This window comes from Bos taurus, chromosome 7, assembly GCF_002263795.3.
Source record: "Bos taurus isolate L1 Dominette 01449 registration number 42190680 breed Hereford chromosome 7, ARS-UCD2.0, whole genome shotgun sequence".
Lineage (NCBI taxonomy): Eukaryota > Metazoa > Chordata > Mammalia > Artiodactyla > Bovidae > Bos > Bos taurus.
In genome coordinates, this window is record NC_037334.1 from 27,255,726 (window position 1) to 27,278,719 (window position 22,994).

The window sequence follows — 22,994 nt, forward strand, 5'->3', positions numbered from 1 at the left end:
GTGTTATCCCTTAGTTTCTTTTTTTTTCAGTTTTCAAATTTTTACATATCAGGTGTAATTTCAGTGCAAAGCACTGAGGGGTAGACCCAAAGGGTTTAAGCTCCCTTTTGTGAATAAAATGCTCTATCTGTAAATTTGTTAGTTACAGAAGCATTGAAGAATTTCTACCTCTGATTTCTATAGTATCACAATATCTCTAATAGGCAATGACAAAGATTTCCTTTATTTAAAAAGCGCAAACCAACAAAACATTAAAAAAAAAAAAGCTTTTTTTATTTTTTTATTTTTGAGCAACACAGGAGAGACCTCTTCTGGTCAAGAAGCAGAAGGCTTAGGCAGAGAACCAACTTGGAAAAGGTTAAGGTGGAGAGAATTGATATTGGAGAAAAAAGAATATGAAATAGGTTTCATAGAAGAGTTGGCAGTTGTGTTGAATATGAAACTCTTGACAGCAGAATAGAAAGGAGAGCCTTCCACATGTGGGGAGCAGTGTCTGCAAAGGTAAAATACAGCAGTGTTTGCTGCAGATAACTTATAAAGATATGAGGATGTAAATAAGAAACATAACTCCACCTTTCAGAACTCATATTGTAAACATTCTGATGTTCTGGCTTCCAGCACTGTTATCTGGTCATAGGCATTCTTCTTATCCACACAAGTTGATACATCCTGACTTTTTAATCCAGCCTTCTATCCCACATATTTTGCCACATTCTCCTTTTTTTTCATTTTAACGGTTTTTCTGTTTTTGGGCAGCACGTGCAACCAGGGATCAAACCGGCACCCCCTACAGTGGAGGTGCAGATTCCTCATCGCTGGACTACCAGGGCAGTCCCATTTTAACAGTTTTTAATGAAAGTTGCTAATGATTCTTGCATTTTCTCAACTGTTTCTTCCTTATGTCTATCCCTTGCTTTTCCTACTTGGCGAGATTTGGGATCGTTTTCGGTCTTTGTCGGGCTTTTGTCTAGTGACAAGCACCTTGCCGGGCTGAATGCCTACGTGGACAGCTGTGCCATTAGCTTCCTCTTGCTGCACTCAGTGTCGGTGACATACTTCTTCCCATAAGCTCGGGCTGTGTTGCCAGTTTGCTGCTCTTTGCAGGGCCCTCGCAAAATCTGAACTTTTTCATCCTTTCAGATAAGCACGGATCGAATACTGCTCTTCTGTCTCAGCTCTTTTGGAAAGAGGGGAAGACATACTCTTCCTGTGAACGTGGGGAAGTGCACTGATGTGACTTTTCTGGTTCTTGCTTTGATGAGAAGCCACAAAAGAATTGAACTTCATTTTGGCTGCTGGTGCTTCAGCAGTGGTCATTGTTTTGGGCACATTCTTAAAAGAAGAAAGACGCTTTCTGACAGGCAGGCTTCTAGTGGTAAATCACGTGAAAAGCCAGAGAAGTCGTAGTGAAGACTTTGGAACTGGCCCCTGTATTGCCAGGGCCCCAGTTGTGCACTGAAGTGCACAGAGCTCGGGGAGTGTAGTGCTGGCTCCATTCCAGCCACTGCTCACCTTCTCTGCCAGACACCCCTGTGTGGGACACACCTATTCACCTGCTCCTGGCGGCCCCTTAGCCTGCTGGAAGCTAATTAGCAATGGTTAAATATGATCTCAATATTTTCAATATGTGTAAAATATATCCCTTGGCATTTCTGACCCTGGAAATCTCAGAGATTTACCACTCATGGGGATGAACCCACCTGGGCCAAGATGCAGCATGATAATCTGCTCTCTTGGGGAGAAATTCAGAGTTTTAAATTAAACCACAGTGGAATAGGGAATCTTTTAAAGCATATTTTTTTATTTGGCTGAGCCACGTTTTTTATTGAGGCATGTGGGCTCTTAGTTGCAGCATGTGGGATCTAGTTCCTTGACCAGGGATTGAACCAGGAGGCCCTCTTCATTAGGAGCTCAGAGTCTTAGCCACTGGGCCACCAGGGAAGTCCCTGGAATTTTTAAAGAAGGAAGCCATAGGCACAAATTACAGTTTACATTTAAGAGAGTGAAATTAGATGAGGAATAATCTGAAAGAGAATCACTTACTAGGATGTAATTTAGAGGGTCACACAAAATTAGAGAAAATTAAGTAGAACAGAATAATTGATACTGTTGGGTGAGGAGACTGTCACTGAGCCAGGTACCCTAAAGTGCCTAAAGGAATTTAGATAGAAGGCTTATTATAAGAATAGAGCTTTCGCCAGAGATGTCTGCAAAAACATGAGCAAGGTATGGTGGGGGAAACGCTCGAGATCTCTATCCACTCTATGTCATATTGTTTCTGCATGGCCCAACAAACATTTACAGAACGTTTGCTTTTCTGTCTCCATGTCAATTACCTTTCTCCTCTTTGAAGCCCAGACCACTATTCTCCAATCCTCTTCTGTCTTTAGCTGAAGATGATATATAAAGTGAGGGTTTCAGTCATTTTGGTGAGTTACTCAGTTTTCCCGGCTCTCTCCCATGAATACATGTTATTTAACGTTTGTTTGATTTTCTCCTGTTAATCTGTCTCATGTCAATTCAATTCTTAAACCCATCAGAAGAACCTAGAAGAATAGAGGAAAATTTTTTCCTCCCCAACAAATGTTGATGGACATTTGTTTCTACCTTTGGGCTATAATAAATAATGCTGCTGTGAACATTGGTGTACAAATATTTGTTGAAGTCACTGCTTTTAATTCTTTGGGGCATATGCCTAGAATTGAAATTGCTGGATCATAAGGTAATTCTGTGTGTAATTATTTGAGAAACCACTATACTATCTTCCACAGCAGTGCATCATTTTTACACAGTCATTCTTATTTCTTAAGTTATGTGAATCAATTCTTTGCTGTAGGATATTGATACTTGAATACACTGAACCAGTATGGAAAGTATATCTCAGCTAAAATTATATGATGCGTCATAAAGTTGTCTACCAAACACTTCTAATAACCATATTGGTTAGTTACCAGTCTCTTTTAGCCTTAGGGGTATGTGTGTTGGTGAGGGAGGCAGAGAGAAAGGTGTTGGGGCGATCAGAAAAGTAGCAAAAATAATCCCACATCCTCCAAGTCTATCTCAGTTTGGTTTACATGACATTGAGTTTTGGAAGAGATGAATATTAAGGATGGAATGAGGAGGAAAAAAAGGTAGAGGAGTGTGGTGAAGATAGATGGTGGTTCTGGATCAGTCTGCTGTTTCTTAACTACTTTCTCTGAAATTAATTTCAGTGAAACAGTTTTCCTTGCTCCTCTACTTCATCTCAGGTGTTCTCAGAGACTATTTTCTTTCTAGGCTATAATAATGTAAAAAAATATGCAGTTGCCTTATAGCCTTTGAATAAATTAAACCTGTAGGTGAAATATTTATGGAAGAGAGAGAGGGAGAGACTGAACTACTTGATTATTTTATTCTTCGATCAGATCAGTCGCCTCCTGAAGCCATGGGAAATCACAGTGCTTTGGTACCTGGAGAGAGGGGAATGCAGAGGCATATCTGCAATTTTTATTTCTGGTGGGCCTTTCTTCAAGACAACTTTACGATCTTCCCCATGGCAAAGCCTTTCACTGTGATCCAAAAACAGAGAGTCTTCCAAAGGGCCAGCATGGATCCCACATGCTTCTGCGTGCTAGGAGGAAGAAAAAAATCTGCTGTATATCACACCAAAAATTACTTTATTAAGATGGAAGTTGCCCAGTAGTTTTTCTGTTACTGTCAAGAAGGAATCTCTAGTGGGCAGAGCAATAACCCTTTTTTTTAAAAAGCAGTGCTAACTGGTGTCTTCCAACCAACAGGAAGAGCCAGTGGTGTGGGCTGCAGACTCTAAACTTGGAGTCAGGTCACTGACCTTTAGCTTCACCACTTATGTGTCCTTGTACAAGTCATTTATGCACTGTGGGACTCAGTTTTCTCAAATATAAAATGGGAATTATTAAACAATTCTTTGAGTGTTGAATAAAACATTATATATGAATGAAAAATCTTTTGCTGACTTTCAAAGCTCTTTTTAGGGCTTCCCTGGTGGCTCAATGGTAAAGAATCTGCCTGCTAGTGCAGGAGACTTGGGTTCCATCCCTATGTCAGGAAGATCCCTGAGAAGGAAATGGCAACTCACTCAGGTATTCTTGCCTGGGAAATCCCATGCACAGAGGAGCCTGGTGGGCTACTGTCCATGGGATCGCAAAGAGTCGACACCACTGAGAAACGAAACAACAACACAAAGTAAAATAAGCTGCAGAGTATGCAGAGGCTGCTGCAACTGCGGTTGGATAGGTAACAGTTACTTATTATCTGTAGTAAGAGGTTATTATCTGAATTGTACATCTATTTCTGATTCTCTGATATTGCTGAATAAAGTCTGGCCTGGTCTTGCAGCCCCCTCTCTCCTATGCTGTGCTCTTGTTTTTATGTTGTTAAATAGCTATTTCATCTCCTATAGGAAAAATCGTACAATGGAAGTAAAGCAAAGCTACCATTTACTCAGCGCACATTCACTTCATTATAATTCTCGGTTAGTTTTCACTTTTACTCTGTAAGATAGATGCTCCATACACCAGTTGTTAATTACACTTTAAAACTGTTAGGAATACTGTCAACTAAATTGCAGAAGTGAAATAACAATGAAAAATTTATGCTAAATTATAGCTCTAAAGAGTAAGGTCAAGAATAATAGAAATGTTTCATATATAATATTCACATTTTATAATATCATCTGTTTTGGTAAAGTATATTCTTATTCAACATTAATTGCTTATTGATTAGAAATGTGGAAATTAGTTACATACACACATTTCTTCCTAGGAATCGTAACTTGAAACTTCTTGTTGTCTGATTATTACAGAATATTATATTCTCTTTTAAAGAAACAACTTACCTTTTCACAAGTGAATGGTCAATCTGAATTTGGAAAATGTTTTGAAATTGCTGAGTACTGAATAGAAGCACTGAGTGAACAAGGAGTCTTATCTATAAATCTAGCCAAACTGTTCACATAGCTTTCAACCTGAGTATGCAGTACAGCTGTAAAAACACTCTCTGCAAAGAACAGACTTGTGGTTGCCAAGGGGGAAGAGAGGTAGGGGAGAGTTGGATTAGGAGTTTTTGATTATCAGATGCAAACTATTAGAATATATAGAATGGATAAACAAGGTCCTACAGTATGGCACAGAGAAATATATTCAATCTCCTATAATAAATCATTAATGGAAAAGAATATAAAAAAGAATGTGGGTATATATATATATATATGTGTGTGTGTGTATATATATATATATGTGTGTATATATATATAAATAACTGAATCACTTTGTTGTACAGAATTTAACACATTGAAAATGAAATATACTTCAATAAAAAAATACACACTCTGTACTACAGCCTTGAAATTAATGGTGCCTACGACTGATGAACTTAACAACTGTGAGTTGGCATTATGTAGAACAAGTGTAGACATATATTTCTGATATCTTTTGGTTTATCTATTTTAAGTTTATAATTGGGGTATTTGAGTAAGATATTGCTATTTAACTTTTGTTTACAAGTTTATGTGGCAGGTGCACCAAACAACTTTTGTTAGAATGGTGGTTGTCAAGGCCTGGGAAGAGGAAGAAATGAGACAAAGGGTACAAACTTTCAGTTTTAGGAAGAGTAAGTTCTAAGGGTCTAATGTTCAACACAGTGACTATAGTTAATAAAATGGTACTGTGTACTTGAGAGCTGGTGAGAGTACATCTGAGGCATTCTTACTACAAGGAAAAAACGTAGCTAGGGGAGATGATGAATGTGTTAATTCTCTTGATCTTGGTAATCAGATAAGATCAGTCGCTTAGTCGTGTCCGACTCTTTGGGACCCCACGAATCACAGCACGCCAGGCCTCCCTGTCCATCACCACCTCCCGGAGTTCACCCAGACTCATGTCCATCGAGTCAGTGATGCCATCCAGCCATCTCATCCTCTGTCGTCCCCTTCTCCTCCTGCCCCCAATCCCTCCCAGCATCAGAGTCTTTTCCAATGAGTCAACTCTTCGCATGAGGTGGCCAATGTACTGGAGTTTCAGCTTTAGCATCATTCCTTCCAAAGAAATCCCAGGGCTGATCTCCTTCAGAATGGACTGGTTGGATGTCCTTGCAGTCCAAGGGACTCTCAAGAGTCTTCTCCAACACCACAGTTCAAAAGCATCAATTCTTCGGTGCTCAGCCTTCTTCATAGTCCAACTCTCACATCCATACATGACCACAGGAAAAACCATAGCCTTGACTAGACGAACCTTTGTTGGCAAAGTAATGTCTCTGCTTTTCAATATGCTATCTAGGTTGGTCATAACTTTCCTTCCAAGGAGTAAGCGTCTTTTAATTTCATGGCTGTAGTCACCATCTGTAGTGATTTTGGAGCCCAGAAAAATAAAGTCTGACACTGTTTCCACTGTTTCCCCATCTATTTCCCATGAAGTAGTGGGACTGGATGCCATGATCTTTGTTTTCTGAATGTTGAACTTTAAGCCAACTTTTTCACTCTCCACTTTCACTTTCATCAAGAGGCTTTTTAGTTCCTCTTCACTTTCTGCCATAATGGTGGTGTCATCTGCATATCTGAGGTTATTGATATTTCTCCCGGCAATCTGGATTCCAGCTTGTGTTTCTTCCAGTCCAGCGTTTCTCATGATGTACTCTGCATATAGGTTAAATAAGCAGGGTGACAATATACAGCCTTGATGAACTCCTTTTCCTATTTGGAACCAGTCTGTTGTTCCATGTCCAGTTCTAACTGTTGCTTCCTGACCCGCATACACATTTCTCAAGAGGCAGATCAGGTGGTCTGGTATTCCCATCTCTTTCAGAATTTTCCACAGTTTATTGTGATCCACACAGTCAAAGGCTTTGGCATAGTCAATAAAGCAGAAATAGATGTTTTTCTGGAACTCTCTTGCTTTTTCCATGATCCAGCGGATGTTGGCAATTTGATCTCTGGGTCCTCTGCCTTTTCTAAAACCAGCTTGAACATCAGGAAGTTCACGGTTTACATATTGCTGAAGCCTGGCTTGGAGAATTTTGAGCATTACTTTACTAGCGTGTGAGATGAGTGCAATTGTGCAGTAGTTTGAGCATTCTTTGGCATTGCCTTTCTTTGGGATTGGAGTGAAAACTGACCTTTTCCAGTCCTGTGGCCACTGCTGAGTTTTCCAAATTTGCTGGCATATTGAGTGCAACACTTTCATAGCATCATCTTTCAGGATTTAGAATAGCTCAACTGGAATTCCATCACCTCCACTAGAAGCATCGGGCTGTACACTTAACAATTTTATTTATTTTGGGCAGCACTGGGTCTTCCTTGCTCATGTGGACTTTCTCCAGTTGCAGTGTGTGGACTTACTGTGGTGGCTTCTCTTGTTGCAGGTACCGGCTCTAGGTGTGTGGGCTGAGCTGCCCCATGGCATATGGAATCATCTTGGACCGGTGATCATTCACAGGCAGGCAGATTCCTAACCACTAGAGGGAAGCTCTTATTTTTAGATTTTTTAAAATAAACTAGCGCTTTGCAATGGCACCCCACTCCAGTACTGTTGCCTGGAGAATCTCATGGATGGAGGAGCCTGGTGGGCTGCAGTCCATGGGGTCGCAAAGAGTCGGACACAACTGAGCGACTTCACTTTCACTTTTCACTTTCATGCATTGGAGAAGGAAATGGCAACCCACTCCAGTGTTCTTGCCTGGAGAATCCCAGGGACGGGGGAGCCTGTGGGCTGCCGTCTATGGGGTCGCACAGAGTTGGACACGAAGCGACTTGGCAGCAGCAGCAGCAGCCCTTTGCTGTATATGCTATAAATATTTCCCCGAGTTGCCCTCAAATTTTGTTGTTGTTGTTGAGGTATAGTTGATGTACAATATTACGTAAGTTTCTGCTGTACAACATAGCGATTCACAATTTTCCAGTTTTTTTCAGCCACACCACACGGCATGAGGAACTTCCCCAACCAGGGATCAAACCTGTGCCTCTTGCGGTGGAAACACGAGTCTTAACCACTAGACTACCAGGGAAGTCCTATGTTGTATACTTTAAATATACACAATCATATTTGTCTATTGTTCCTCAATAAAGCTGAACAAATGAAAAATAAATTTCAAAACACTGTAGAGCTGTATGCTTATTCACAGATATATTACATACTATAGTTTTTCTAAAAATTATGAATATTTATAGGAAAATACCTTCAGATTCACATTCCTGAATTTCATGTTCTGTTTCCAAGGCATTACATAATGTCTTGGGATCATCCCTTGCTTTAAGGAAAATCGTGGCAAATGAATCTCACACCTGAAGATTAAGAAAGCAAGAAGAAAGGGTATCTTGTGAACTAAATACAATTGCTTTAGCATCATTTGAGGGAATGGAAGCAGTTGTGTCTGTGAGGTTTGGACCCCTGCATCTGCAGGACAGAGCTGTCACTGCCTTGAGACTCACCTATTAATAGTAGATAACCGACCCATTAAATCCCCAAGTGTCACCAAGAGTCCACTCTGGATATCATTACTCTAACTGCATGCTGTCCTTTACAATTTGCTCATGTTCATTTTGGCCTTATTTTAAGGGGAAAAAACAGCACACCATGATTTAGCTCAGGCCTATGCTCTGGCTAAAGGAATCTCTGGCCAGTCACAAAAATCACTAATTTAGCTTCTGAATTTAGTACATGCTCTACACTCAGGACAGTCTTGCTTTCTCTAGCACACACAGTTTTGTTCTGGAACAGTTTTCTATATAGATACCAAGGGGAAGCACAGAATTGGCGTCCCCATGAATGTAACTCCCAGACTGAAAACAAACAAAACCACGGGAAAACCCCAAACCGTTAAGTCCTCACTTATTAGCAAGCTTATCTGAATTCTCATCAGAACAGTTGTTGGTGAGTTTAGGTAGGATCGGACAAGTGTCTTTGCCTGAAGCCATCACTGCCAGTAGTGACAGGAATTCTCATCTAGAACTTCACTAGCCTACTAATTATGACGACAGTGCTGCCTCAGATGTAACAATGTTTTGCTAACTTCATAGCAACCCAGAGCAATTGCTTCAGCAGTTAAGAATGTGGGGCTTAGAGCCATTTTCAGTGTTTTTTAAATACTCCTTGAGTATATCATCATCCTTATCATGAGCACTTAAAAAATAAGTATGTTTGCAGACTTACTACAACTTTGACAAAGATACTAGGAAATATAGTGGACTAAGCAATTATTACTCACAAATAATCACTTCGTATTTTCCTCTTTATATATTGCACATAGCTGATTTTATTTAGATACCTGTGAGTGTAAATCAAACTTGCCTTAACCCAAACCAATCTAACCCATTTTATCTTCTAGGTTTTGAGTTGAGTCACAGAGTATTTTAGGTAAAAAAAACTCATTCTAATAAAGGTTATGAGTGAGGATGAGCACCTAAATAACTAAGCCAGAGACACAGAGGGCTATTACTGTTAATCCTACTAGCCAGCAAGCAGAACAATGTTTGGCTGAGCAGGAAGAATGACTGTAATGTACGCTGGTATGGTGACAGTATTAAGGGAATGCATTTCTAGCAAGAGTTTGTAACATTCCTAGATCTGGATAATCAAAAAGGTTTAGAGAAGAGTAATGTTAATAAATAAAACTTTAAACCTTAAAAACTGAAGCACTGGTTTCTATACCATTAGGATGTAATACAATCCAGATATCTGTGTAGTTTGCAAATGTTAAGATAATAAGGAAAACAAGCTAGGAAGCAGGGTGGGGGAGAAATGAGCCAGCCACTAAAGATGAAGTAGCCTGAGACATTAATATCCTTCAAAAACTGTAACTTTCACTAGAAAACTTGGTAATATTTACAAGGATACATGACATTTAGATTTCTGAGTGTTATCTTACCTAATATATCAGACCTTTAAAATCACCTCACACAAAGTAATATCAGGAACTGCGGTGATCATTTTACAATATATAAAAATACTGAACCACTATCCTGTATACCCGAAACTAATTTAATACTGTAAGTCAACTATACTTCAATTAGAAAAAAAATTCTTCAAATAAATAAATAAAGGTTAAAAAAAACCTTTAGGGACAATATTTAAATACTTACCTATTTAAAATGCTTCTTTCCTTGGTTATGGCAATTTTATGAAAGAAAATTTGAGATTAAAAAATAAAATCACTCAAAACTCATTGACTTCCAGAATTCCAATTTTATTTCTGCATTCTTTACGAATAAAATGTAACCAATAACCATTTTCCTCTTCCTTCCCTGCTTAGATCCAAATTCAATGATTATGTGTTTCAAAAATTACTGAAAGACTTCAAGTACATTATTGCAAAGAATAGATAATAACTGCTTCCTACATATTTTTGCTTACTCTGTAAACTGTAGTCAACTCTTGGGACACCTTAAGTAAACTACCTTTATTTTCTTAAATAAAAATGAATAATTTTAAACATCATGCAGAAGAAACATTTTTAATACCTAACTTCCTTAACATAAGGTAAAACTGTCTTAGGCAGGCCACCACTGGGAATTTCTTAAATGTCACTGTAATTATGCACGTATGGATTATATTCAGCATTTAAATATGACCAAAGTAACTAATAAGTCAAAAACAAAGCTAAAGTTACGAACTGATACTTCTTTGAAAAGCTTCTGATGTTTATTTACTTCGGAACAAACACATAAGTGGGAAGAGCCACTAGTATAAACCTATTTTTAGTTTCTATCATTAAAAGCCTAAGAGTTCTTAAAACACAGAAAAACTAAACTTGAATGCATTTGTAATAGCTTAACAATTTATGTCTTAATAGGATCTTTTAATGGAATGTTTTGAAACCAATCGTAGTTCATTGCAAAGACAAATCAGAAAAACTTTTGAACGGCATGTTATAATGATCTGGACAAAATTGATTATCAACTAGTAATAATTAGCACATGCAATAGATTAAGAAATTAAATCTTCCACTATATACTTTTAAATATTTTGTCAGACATGAGAAAGTTTTAAATGTTCTTATCACATTCATCTCCCACATATTCAATTTTATTTAAAACAAGGTAACAGTTCTCTCCAGATTTTTGTGTTTATCAGTGCAAAGTAAAATAATCTCAGTAGAAATGGTTTATTACAATGTTATCTTAGAAAGGTCTATTCCTCAAAATGTACTAAAACATGTCCAAATCGTGAGAATGATCAACCTCAATGGCTTCCTCTGCATCCAACTTTGTTTCTCCATGTCCTTCCTGTGATTCATCGAGAGAGGCCAGGGCCTCATTAGTGTCACTTGCAAACGTCTCTCGTGATGTATCATCATCTTCTTGAAAATTTAGGTTTTTAATGGCTTGTTTCATCTTTTTCCCCATCACTTGAATTCTTCTCTTTCTAGCAGCTTTTTTATTTTCATATTCCTTTTGATTTTCAAGGTAGAAAATGTCCTACAATAAAGGAACAACTTTAGTAAACAAGAACTACTATTTATTAAAACTACCATATCCTTAAACCCTGTTATGTTGCCTTCACAACAGTGTGAAAATTCACAATTTTTTCAAGTGTCTACTTACCTTTAAGTGGAGCATAGTAGCAGTATTTTCATTTTATATGAAAACACATCCAAACATCTTGATAAAAACAATTCTAACTAGTACAATGCCTGGCAATACTAAATTAAATTATGAAGTCTCCCCTTTCCCTCCAAATACAGCAAACCTTATTAAAGAGGAAATGTCATTCCCATGGGTTATATACTTAAATAAAACAAACCAGGGAATGGCCTAAAGAAATGTCTTTTTATCACATTGTTAATGTATTACAACAAATGCAGACAATAGATAATTTGAGAGAAGTTTTTCTTCTCCCATCCACAAGTTAAGAACCTAGTGCATACTACTTTAAGAGGGAGATCGCTGCAGATGGACTTTAAAAAAATATAGCAAATTAACCTCTAACTATTCTTACTCTTTTTATCTTCACAAACTTTGTATTCTCTAGAAAAAAAATTATAAGGCCACAAACTAAAATAAAATCAAATGAGAAAAAGTTGAAAACAAGCCCACTCAGTTCAGTTCTGGCTTCCAAATTCTACAGACTGTGATTGTTAATAAGAGTGACTAAAGAGTGATGATAAAAGTGACTAAAAGAAAAATTATAACACCATTATTTGAATGAAATATGAAATTACCTGCAATAAAATTATATCTACCTTCAGATTTTTCTTTCTAGTAACAAAGGTAGTCAATCCATATACAACAGAAAATTTGGAAAAAACAGAAAAAAATCTTAAAAGCCATAACATTTCTAACCCCTCACAATAGACCAAAGCACTGGTAACATTTTGGTGTTTTAACTACCAATCTATTGTCCCATGACTCTTTTTCTTTAAAAATCTGTACTCTGCCTTTCAGCTATTATTTTATTTTCTAATTTTCTTAGAATTGCTTCACAAAAATAGAGGCTACACAATAGTTGTTTTAAGTCAACATTTCTCTATTATTGGATACTATTAAAAATGTTTCCAGTGTTTATTATAATGCAATGTTTCTGACAGTTTACGATAAAAATCTACAAAGATTAAATTCCCTTCTCCACAGCAAGTTAGAAGAACTGAATTTCAAAGACCGGTGATTCAGTGGAAACAACATGGGTCTGAACGCAGAGTCCTGTGTGATCCCAGACCTGTCCTTTTCCTGCCTTCATCTGCAGAGCAGGGTGACACCCAATTGCAGGCTGTCAAGAGTAAGTCCTGTAAATATTGGCCTTAGTGCCAGGCTCACGGTAAATAAATGTTCTTTTCTTCTCTCCTTCTGGAAACTCTCTGTCCAGATTTAGTTACCAAGAAAAAGCTTTTTTAGATATCATTTTATTTAACTCTTTTATAGTAATATTAAACAGGCAGGGCGCATATTAAAATCCTCACTTTATAGATGAAAAAATCAAGGCTGGGGGAGACAGTAAGCAATCTTCTCACAGTGTACAAGTGCTAAATGGCAAAATTAAGATTAAAACCTAGACTTTGAATCTTAGACAATCCTTTTCATCACATCATACTTTATCTTTCAGAAGAGTGACATTTTGCTATCAAACAAAACTTGAGAAGAATGTTCCTTCTAAGTACACACTTCTGGCCAGGGGTAATATTAGGGGAGGAGGGAGAACATTAAGGTATTAATATAAGCTCTGTTCTATCACTCAAACGTTGTGTTCCCAAGGAAATCCACTTCGTTACAAATTCATGTTATCAAAATAACCGTCCAATGAGGGAAAAAAGCACTTAAAGAATACAGATTCCAAATGTGCAACAATGGGAACATTTCTTGTAGGAATTTCAATAACATATTTTTAAAAAAATGACCAAAAGTGAATAGTGAGGGGAAAAAAAACTGAGCAGATGCAAAATATGCCCACATGGAGCATCAGCTAAAGAGAAAAGGCTTTTAATTTTGTGTCACTATTAGCCTTACATTAAAACAGTTAAAGCACATTTCTATGACCTTTATCACCCACTGGTATAATAAAGAGAATACAAAATTTCTCAAATACTGTAGCTGTGTTGCACAAGTACCACCTCCTTCCTATGTAAGAAGCCAGTATTTTATTTTGATTAGATGTGCTAAACGCCAAGTCATGTTCTTTAATTAACAAATTAAAAGATACCAAATTCTGAGCTATGAAAAACCCACACTCTTTAGTTTTTTCCATATGACGTTCTAGTAATACAAAAATGATTAAGAATACTAAAGTGCCCAGCTTCCTGTTTATCAGAAATACAGGAGATAGAGAAACAAACAAAACAAATATGCACGAGCAGACAATCACCAGAATGTGGTACACTCTGTAAGAGCAATCCTGGACTCATCAAAAGGCCTACATCATAGAGGAAAATGTAGGATTAAAAAGATCAAAAGAGATATATAACAAAAAGGATGTGGAAATCTGTTAGATAGGATCCTGGTTTGGGGGGAAAAAAGCTAGAAAATACATTCTTGGGACAATTCATTAAACCAGAATAAGTTCTACATAGATAATGGGATGATGCTATGAAATTATCATTTTTATTTCTCTTAGGTGTGGTTATGGAGGATACTGTAAAATCAGAGATACCAAAGGAACATTTCCTGCAAAGATGGGCTCGATAAAGGACAGAAATGGTATGGACCTAACAGAAGCAGAAGATATTAGGAAGAGATGCCAAGAATACACAGAAGAACTGTACAAAAAAGATCTTCACGACCCAGATAATCACGATGGTGTGATCACTGACCTAGAGCCAGACATCCTGGAATGTGAAGTCAAGTGGGCCTTAGAAAGCATCACTACGAACAAAGCTAGTGGAGGTGATAGAATTCCAGTTGAGCTATTTCAAATCCTGAAAGATGATGCTGTGAAAGTGCTGCACTCAATATGCCAGCAAATTTGGAAAATTCAGCAGTGGCCACAGGACTGGAAAAGGTCAGTTTTCATTCCAATCCCAAAGAAAGGCAATGCCAAAGAATGCTCAAACTACTGCACAATTGCACTCATCTCACACGCTAGTAAAGTAATGCTTAAAATTCTCCAAGCCAGGCTTCAGCAATATGTGAACCGTGAACTTCCTGATGTTCAAGCTGGTTTTAGAAAAGGCAGAGGAACCAGAGATCAAATTGCCAACATCCGCTGGATCATGGAAAAAGCAAGAGAGTTTCAGAAAAACATCTATTTCTGCTTTATTGACTATGCCAAAGCCTTTGACTGTGTGGATCACAATAAACTGTGGAAAATTCTGAAAGAGATGGGAATACCAGACAACCTGATCTGCCTCTTGAGAAATGTGTATGCAGGTCAGGAAGCAACAGTTAGAACTGGACATGGAACAACAGACTGGTTCCAAATAGGAAAAGGAGTACGTCAAGGCTGTATATTGTCATCCTGTTTATTTAACTTATATGCAGAGTATATCATGAGAAACGCTGGACTGGAAGAAACACAAGCTGGAATCAAGATTGCCGGAAGAAATATCAATAACCTCAGATATGCAGATGACACCACCATTACGGCAGAAAGTGAAGAGGAACTCAAAAGCCTCTTGATGAAGGTGAAAGTGGAGAGTGAAAAAGTTGGCTTAAAGCTCAACATTCAGAAAACAAAGATCATGGCATCCAGTCCCATCACTTCATGGGAAATAGATGGGGAAACAGTGTCAGACTTTATTTTTCTGGGCTCCAAAATCACTACAGATGGTGACTGAAGCCATGAAATTAAAAGACGCTTACTCCTTGGAAGGAAAGTTATGACCAACCTAGACAGCATATTCAAAAGCAGAGACATTACTTTGCCAACAAAGGTTCGTCTAGTCAAGGCTATGGTTTTTCCTGTGGTCATGTATGGATGTGAGAGTTGGACTGTGAAGAAGGCTAAGCGCCAAAGAATTGATGCTTTTGAACTGTGGTGTTGGAGAAGACTCTTGAGAGTCCCTTGGACTGCAAGGAGATCCAACCAGTCCATTCTAAAGGAGATCAGCCCTGGGATTTCTTTGGAAGGAATGATGCTAAAGCTGAAACTCCAGTACTTTGGCCACCTCATGCGAAGAGTTGACTCATTGGAAAAGACTCTGATGCTGGGAGGGATTGGGGGCAGGAGGAGAAGGGGACGACAGAGGATGAGATGGCTGGATGGCATCACTGACTCGATGGACGTGCGTCTGAGTGAACTCCAGGAGTTGGTGATGGACAGGGAGGCCTGGCGTGCTGCGATTCATGGGGTCACAAAGAGTCAGACACGACTGAACGACTGATCTGATCTGATTGCGAGATTCTTGTTGAATTAGGGCTGAATGTCATAATGTTTGCTTCTTATTTCTCAATGGTACAGAAGAAAAAAAAAAGTCAAAATATTAACTACCTCTAAAACTAGGTAAAGGATATATTGGTATACATGCTGTTATTTTTTTCATCTATTCTGCACATTTGAAATTTTTCATTAATAAAAAGTTATAGAGGGAATTCCCTGGTGGTCCAGTGGTTAGGACTCCATGCTTCCAGTGCAGAGGGCCTAGATCCCTGGTCAAGGAACTAAGATCCCGAAAGCCAAGTTATGTGTGTGTTAGTTGCTCAGTCATGTCTGACTCTTTGTGACTGCATGGACTACAGCCCGCCAGGCTCCTCTGTCCACGGGATTCTCCAGGCAAGAATACTGCCATTCCCTTCTCCAGGGGATCTTCCCGACCCAGGGATTGAACCCAAGTTTCCCGCATTGCAGGGCAGATTCTTTACTGTCTAGGCCACCAGGGAAGCCTTAAGATTCTGAAAGCCAAGTTATAGGAGAGTAGAAAAAAATAATTACATGCTAAGACACCAGGAAAAATTTCCATAAAAGGAAATCATGACCTTGGCTCTGAAAGGGGAGAAAAAGAGGAGGCAGAGCTTTATAAGAGGTTCAAGTTTTACTTAAAAAGAGCAACTAAAAAAATCAGTCAACGTAAGGCAGAGCAGGTAACAGAGATCAATAGAAAATGAAGCTAGAGGCTGAGTGGCAGTCAAATCATGATTGATCTTAAAAGTCAAGGACATATCATTTTTACCTTAATTTGTTCCTCACTGATACTAGGAGTGTTTTTCAGGAGATTCAGGAAAACTCCACCTGGTGTTCTTCTTCGACTACCATTCTACAAAAAGGAACAGAAAAATTATCCTGTGTAGACTCTTACCATGAATGGTCAGAGCAACTTTCAGAGACATTCCTAAGGAGCTATTAAGATTTACTATGCCATTCCGTTAAACTGCAGTGTCCTTCTCGCCTCTCCAGACTTCCCATTTGCTCTTTTTCTTTTCTCATAGCAGGTATCACTTTCTAGCATACTTGGAAGATACTACATTTATTCTTTAGACCGCTTCCTTCCCACCCCCTATTATAACATAAGCTTCCTGTGTCTAAAACAGCGCCTTAAACCACAACACAGACAGGGGGCACCACTACACTCATGATCATTACAGTCTGTTGTTAACTTCTATAATCTATGTTCATGGGCTGCTTCCTCACCCAGTGCTATCACTTCTAATTGGTTACTTTTCTCTCCATTTCCACAGTATAACATTGATGGAGTCTCTTGTGATGTTATTACTCAAATTCATGAGGAACAAATAAGAAGGAAACCATTCCACTTTCATCCTCACCCTGTGGCGAAAGCTCAATTAAATGAGATCTGCAAGACCACTCACTCTGCGGCATAAACTGTTACTGCTTGTGATCTGGCCCCAGCAAGAGAACTGCTCCATCAGTCATTCTGGGACAATAAAGTACTTTTTAACCATTATTTGTTTTTTTCCCTTCCTCAACCCCAGAAGCCTCTTTATAGACATTTTGTTTCCTATTCACCCCTACCACCCATGAAATCCAGGTTCCAAGAATGTATGAATTAAATTAACCAAAAATAACACTTCTCTTCACCACTACTGAATTCTGGGCACTATGATCAGCATTATATACGCATTATCTTATTTAATCCTTACATTAGAGGATTAATCCCATTTTATAGCTGAGACAGGTCTCCAAAGTCAAATAATTTAGCCAAATGTCACATCTAGTATGCTGCACATCCAAAATTCAAAACAAGAAACCCCAAACTCCAAAACCCATACTCACTAAATTTGAGCTTCCAGGTCCTTTTGCCCTGACTTTTTTCTTAATTCAGCCCCTACCCTTAATGAAGCCTGTTAGAGATTTGTTGTGGACTACACACTAACAAGCTACAATTTAGATATATTTTTAATAAGAAAAGTACTAATTGTAAAAACTGACCATACTGAATGTTTAAATTCAATTTTCATTATTAATGAAGGTTTTTAAAAGTCTGAAACACACTGGTTATAATCCATAAATAAGAGAACCAACAATCAGAGACAAGGGCATTTTATTAGCCTTACCATTATAAAAAGGCCACCGTTTTGTTCAACTTCAGCAGTTTCCATCAGAAGTTCAATTGCCTTTTTGTTCCCAATTATTCTCACTACTCGGGCTATCAAATCTTTCTTTGGTTCCTGCAACCTGATAAGGAACAAATGAAGTAATATCAACCTCTTTATTTGTTGCATAAAGTTGAGGAAATCTACCTTAGTCTCCAATTTAGTTCCCAGACAGAATTAACATCCCATTCTAGTAACATTTGCTTTCCGAAATCTTCAATATTTAACCTTGGAATCACTGACATGGAAACATTCTTATCTTGGGTCATCCAAGCAGACACTAATGTCAAGATTCCATCTCAAGTTACATACTGGCCTCTTCACTTTGCCTTATGGGATTACAGCAAATTTCAAAAGAAATACGCACACACAGCATGACGAATGCAAGTCTAAAAACAAACATGTATCACGATTTCTAAAATTTAGCTCTCCTAACTGGAGATGTCTAGGAGCTTTAAAATGGATTGGACTTTTCCCTCATGGGCTCCCTGTCTCAGAACAGAAGATATGGCTAATATTTACCAAAGGCTTATTATGAGATAAGCACAATCCTAAGAACTATATATGCACTATATTTCAGTTAATTCTCTCAACAATCTTACAAAGCAGATATAATTATTTTTACCACTGACAGGTAAAAATACAGGAAGCCTAAGTAAGCAGCAAACCTAACATGAGACCATACTCTGCAGAGATGAAGGAGGATTAATATTACAGAAGTCTTTTCAGTTCCCTACCAAGCTCTGGCTTCTTTTTTCTCTCTATTGTGGAAAGAGCACTAGACTAGGAATAAAGGGATTAGACTTCAGTTCCAGGTCTGACACATTAGCGACTTTGAGCAAACCACACAACTACTAGGCCTCAATTTCCTATTTGTAAAGTGAAAGTACTGGTTTACAAAATCTCTAGGTTTCTTTCCAGCACTCAAATTCCAAACCTCAGTACTTAAAAAATCCAGTACTACTATTGACAGGCTTGCCTGGAAAGTAAATACTTGTTTTCCTACTAGTTATATTACCTTTGAACCAAAGATGTTTTCAAACTTGTGACACTGTTCACTAGTGATTTAGAGCTAATAAAATGTAAACAAAATTTCAACTTTAAAAATTTCATGTTAAAAATACATGAAATGTAAATTCACCATACATCAAATAACTCTACTCCTATCCAAAATAAATTAAAACATGTGTCCAAAGATGTGTACATGGAAGTTCATAACAGAATTATTCATAATTGCCAAAAAGTGTAATAGCCAATACAAATGTGTGTGTGTGTAAATATATAAGCTGTTGATGACTGCTACGACATGGATGAATAGCAAAAACACTGCACTACGTGAAAATAGCCAGGCACAAGAGACTACATATTGTGATTCTATTTACATGAAATTTTCAAAAAATGCAATTTGACAGCAATGGAATGATTAGCAGTTACCTGGGAATGGGAATAGGAACTAACTTTAAATGGGCATATGGCATGAGGGATCTTACCGGCTGATGGAAATGTTTTAAAAGTGCTTTATGGTTGTACAACCAATAAATTTACCAAAAAAAAGTCAACACTTAAAGAGGACAAATTTTATTACATGTATAATAAGCCTCAATAAAAGTTGTAAAAACAAAAAAACACTCCAAGAAACCCACATGATTTAAAAGGATCTGTTTTTATCTGAAGAGTTCTATAGGCCTCGATAGAAACAGTTGCTCAAAAGTTCACAAAAATCTACAAAAGTATTCTATCAGGTCTGCCCAAATGTAAGAACAGCCAACCATATTCATATTCATATAACCACATAAGCCCAGTTCTTCCCTTGGATTTAAAAATCTCAGAAAGGAACACCACCATCAACGTATCTGGACTCTATAGTGTATCTTATAAATGGAAGATAATTGGTCAAGTGTTCACTTGTAGAAATATTTAAATGCTCACCTGAAAGAAATTTCATCAGCCACCCTCTCTTGAGAATCGTCCTCTGTGATCTCGTAGCGGCCTTTATAGTTCATTTCTAGTCTGTCTCCTACTCTGTCTTTGACAGGTCGTTTCCTTTTGGGATGGCCTTGCCCATTCTCCTCCTCCTTTGGTCCCGTTTTTTTGCCACCATGCATATATTCTTCTAGCTCTTTGTCTAATTCTTTTGTATGTTCTTGAGATTCTCTTTTAAGTTTCTTGGCAAGTAAATAATTGTAGGTCTCAGACTGTCGGCTTCTGTCAATAGTGCCCTCCATTCCCAAGATACCAAGTTCAGTGGCCACTGCATCTTGGTTCTGTTCTTGCAGCACAGCACTCCATATGTTGTTAACCTTCTTCCTTCCAGCTATAGGTGGTTTCTGGCTGCTCTGGTCAAACTGAAAAGGCTCTGGTTTGGGAGGGGTGTTAAAACATTTCTGTCGCTTGCGTTTCCAGACGGAGCTATCATCATCTGAATCTGAAAAGCTCTCTTCACTTGAATCCACACTTTTTACAGTCCGATAATGGGATGCCGGGGCACACGCTGTTGCAGTACTCTGGAAGGGCCGCAGCCCACAGTCCCCACCTAGTGCTTTCTGCACATGAAGGAAAATTACAATCAATTCCACAAAAGACATTACCCCCACACACCCTGTGCTATGTAAAAAAAAAATTATTTAGGGATTCAGCTGAACCATTTTAAAGCAGCAGTGATCTTTGAAGATCTCTGAAACCAATTCAGTGCCTGAATTTCTAAAGGTTTACATGGAACTTCCTTTTTTTTTTTGGCCACTTGCAGGATCCCTGAGAGTGTTAGCCTGCGTCACTCGAGGATCCTGCAAGCGCCCCCCGCCCCCCCCCCCCAAAAAAAAAGGAGAGAGAGAGAAAAATCCATGTAAGGGACTGAATTGGTTTCAGAGATCTTCCGAAGATTACTTCCTAACCAGGAATTGAATCTGGGCCCCCCACGGTGAATGTGGCCATACTAACCACTTGACCACCAGGGAACTCCCTGGAATTTCCATTTTTAAAGCCACAAATTCTTATTTCTATATAGCTAATGCAGCACTTAGTGCTAAAACAGCTTTCCAAAAAATTGCCAAAGCTCTTAATTCTCACCTTCAGAAGATTTTCAATCTTTTCAGTTGTCAGAACGTTTGAAAATCACATGTTGAACAACTGTTACAGGCAGTTAGAACTTGTTTTCCTCTTTTCCAAAGGCGCCTGTCATGCATGTGGATGTATCAACTGCCTTTATAAGGTTTTGGGACTATGTTCCTTTTAGACTAGAGAGTAAAATCCTATGTGTAAACATCACTGACAAATTACTTGTAAAACTGCAGAGTCCATGGCATTAAGTTTACTAAGTCAAGAGTCAATTTACGGAAAACTGAAAAAGATTGAAAAACAAAATATATTGGTACCGATTTCCCAAGATGCTTCTATGCAAAAGGAATCACCTTTGCTTTTTCAACTAAACATCAAAGTATCTGTTGAGCTCCTAATCCGTGCTAGAAATGGGGGAGGGGTATTTTAAAGCTAGAAGATAAGTCTTCGTACCTGTAAACAATAACTGCACTAACACTTGTCAGCCATCATTTGGGCTCCACCGAATCCTTACAGTCACTCTGTCACTGTGGTACTGTTATTCCCACTCTAAAGATGGGGCGCTAGGCTGAATACCTTGTCACCGATCACAAAGTGGCGGCTCTGGAATTCCAACGCGGGCAGCCTGGCACTAAAGCCTTCTCAAAACAGCTTGCTACTTAGTAGGGCGGCCAAGACAAACGCCTGTTTAGAAACCTGGGGAGCTAACATAAAACCCAGTGGCACATTATGGCACGACGAAGCTAGGTTCCATGGGAATATGGAAGAACAGGCCCCTGAGCAAGAGATGAACTTCATTCCCGATCCTCACTCCCTTTCTCCTCGGGGCGCAAATGAGCGCCACAGGCTGGTTGTGGGCCGACGTCCCCACGTTCTACATGTTCGGGAAAATTTGCCCTTCGAGGAGAACCCAGCGACGCCCAGTGGGGAATTCCGTAGGTTTAGAAAACAAGGAGAGGAGCACGGGAGGCGGGAAAGAGACAACCGCACGCCCGCCTCTGGGAGCCGCACGCCTCGCGCACCCCGCCTCGCAGCTAAATGCCAGGCCAGGTTCGTAGGGCCCGCTGTCTCCCCGCCGCCTGCCGGGCTCCGCGCGCCCGACAGGAGGACGCCTGGGCCCCGCGCTGCCGGCTCCGAGTCACCCGCCTGCCCTCCGCACTCACCGGCACCGGCAGCGGCCTGTCGCTGGGTGCCACCGTCATGTCGGAATCCGAGTCGGAAACCTGCCCATCGTCCATGTCGCCGGCCTCCTGCGCCATCTTCCCCCGGCGCGGCGCGGCGGGCCGGGAGAGCACTTCCGGCGGGGCGGCGGACGGTGGGTGCTCGGGCGCCCCCGCGAGGGGGCCGCTCTAGCCCAGGCAGCCGCCGGGGCCTGGCCCGGACGCCTGAGTCAAGACTCGCTGATGTTGCATCATCATTGCAAACTGCTCACTTGAGCTGCCTCAACACCCTGGCGCCTTTTCTTCTGACCTGCTCTCTTCAAACCTAAAGATATGCACGCATGGCAGCCGTGAGGGATTCCTCCCTCGGTCTCACAGTCCTCGCCTGGATGCTCCAGGCAGGCTTTTCTGCTTCCAGTCTTGCTCCTCTGTGATCCACTCTGCAAGTAGCTTCCTGGGGAGCCTTCCAGACGGAAGGTGAGGTCGCCGCCCGGCTCAGACCTCAGCACAGCCGACAGAGTTGGAGGTGTGTGCTTCAGGCTGGGGTCCCTCTCCTGCTCTCCAGCCACGCTGGCGCCTCTCACGTTGTTCCTCAGGCATCCGTGGTCCTTTCCCGGCCCAAGGGCGCTGCAGTTACTGTTCCCTCGGCCTGCAGACCCTCCAGTACCCCACACCCCATTCTTCCAGAGATTATGCTCTCCCATGATTCAGAATTCTGATTAAATGCGCCCTTCCCACAGAGGTCTGCAAGCACTCTCACTAAAACAGGGTCCTTTCTTTACAGTCACTCTCGCACCCTTTTTATTCCTTCATGGCTTCAATAGTCATATGCCTATTTTGTTTTATTTTTTTTTTGT

The 22,994-nt window shown here is 39.6% G+C and overlaps 2 protein-coding genes and 1 pseudogene across 2 annotated transcripts; all 3 read right to left on the reverse strand.

Moving 5' to 3' along the window:
* Positions 1-371: 371 nt before the first annotated feature.
* On the reverse strand, positions 372-1,539 carry LOC100848523 (large ribosomal subunit protein uL24-like; annotated as a pseudogene).
* A 1,836-nt stretch (positions 1,540-3,375) lies between these two features.
* On the reverse strand, positions 3,376-8,926 carry TEX43 (testis expressed 43). The gene is made up of 3 exons (NM_001195070.1): positions 8,841-8,926; positions 8,188-8,293; positions 3,376-3,610 (listed from the first exon to the last, which is right to left on the reverse strand). Exons 1-3 carry the CDS (start codon positions 8,924-8,926, stop codon positions 3,401-3,403), a joined length of 402 nt encoding a protein of 133 aa, NP_001181999.1. The 3' UTR covers positions 3,376-3,400.
* A 1,247-nt stretch (positions 8,927-10,173) lies between these two features.
* PHAX (phosphorylated adaptor for RNA export) lies at positions 10,174-22,609 on the reverse strand. The gene is made up of 5 exons (NM_001166562.1): positions 22,141-22,609; positions 19,853-20,466; positions 17,885-18,005; positions 16,543-16,626; positions 10,174-11,425 (listed from the first exon to the last, which is right to left on the reverse strand). The coding sequence occupies exons 1-5, from the start codon at positions 22,234-22,236 to the stop codon at positions 11,156-11,158; spliced, it is 1,185 nt and encodes a 394-aa protein (NP_001160034.1). The 5' UTR covers positions 22,237-22,609; the 3' UTR covers positions 10,174-11,155.
* Positions 22,610-22,994: the final 385 nt, after the last annotated feature.

Coding starts and splice junctions, on each gene's coding strand:
- TEX43 (NM_001195070.1), bottom strand. CDS start 8,926: ATGGCTTCAGGCAAAGACACTTGTCCGATCCTACCTAAACTCACCAAC. Junction 8,294..8,840: donor TCAGATAAGCTTGCTAATAA/GTGAGGACTTAA, acceptor CTTAATCTTCAG/GTGTGAGATTCATTTGCCAC. Junction 3,611..8,187: donor TCAGGAATGTGAATCTGAAG/GTATTTTCCTAT, acceptor TCTTCCTCCTAG/CACGCAGAAGCATGTGGGAT.
- PHAX (NM_001166562.1), bottom strand. CDS start 22,236: ATGGCGCAGGAGGCCGGCGACATGGACGATGGGCAGGTTTCCGACTCG. Junction 18,006..19,852: donor GCTGATGAAATTTCTTTCAG/GTGAGCATTTAA, acceptor GTTCCTTATCAG/GTTGCAGGAACCAAAGAAAG. Junction 16,627..17,884: donor ACGGTGGCCTTTTTATAATG/GTAAGGCTAATA, acceptor TCCTTTTTGTAG/AATGGTAGTCGAAGAAGAAC.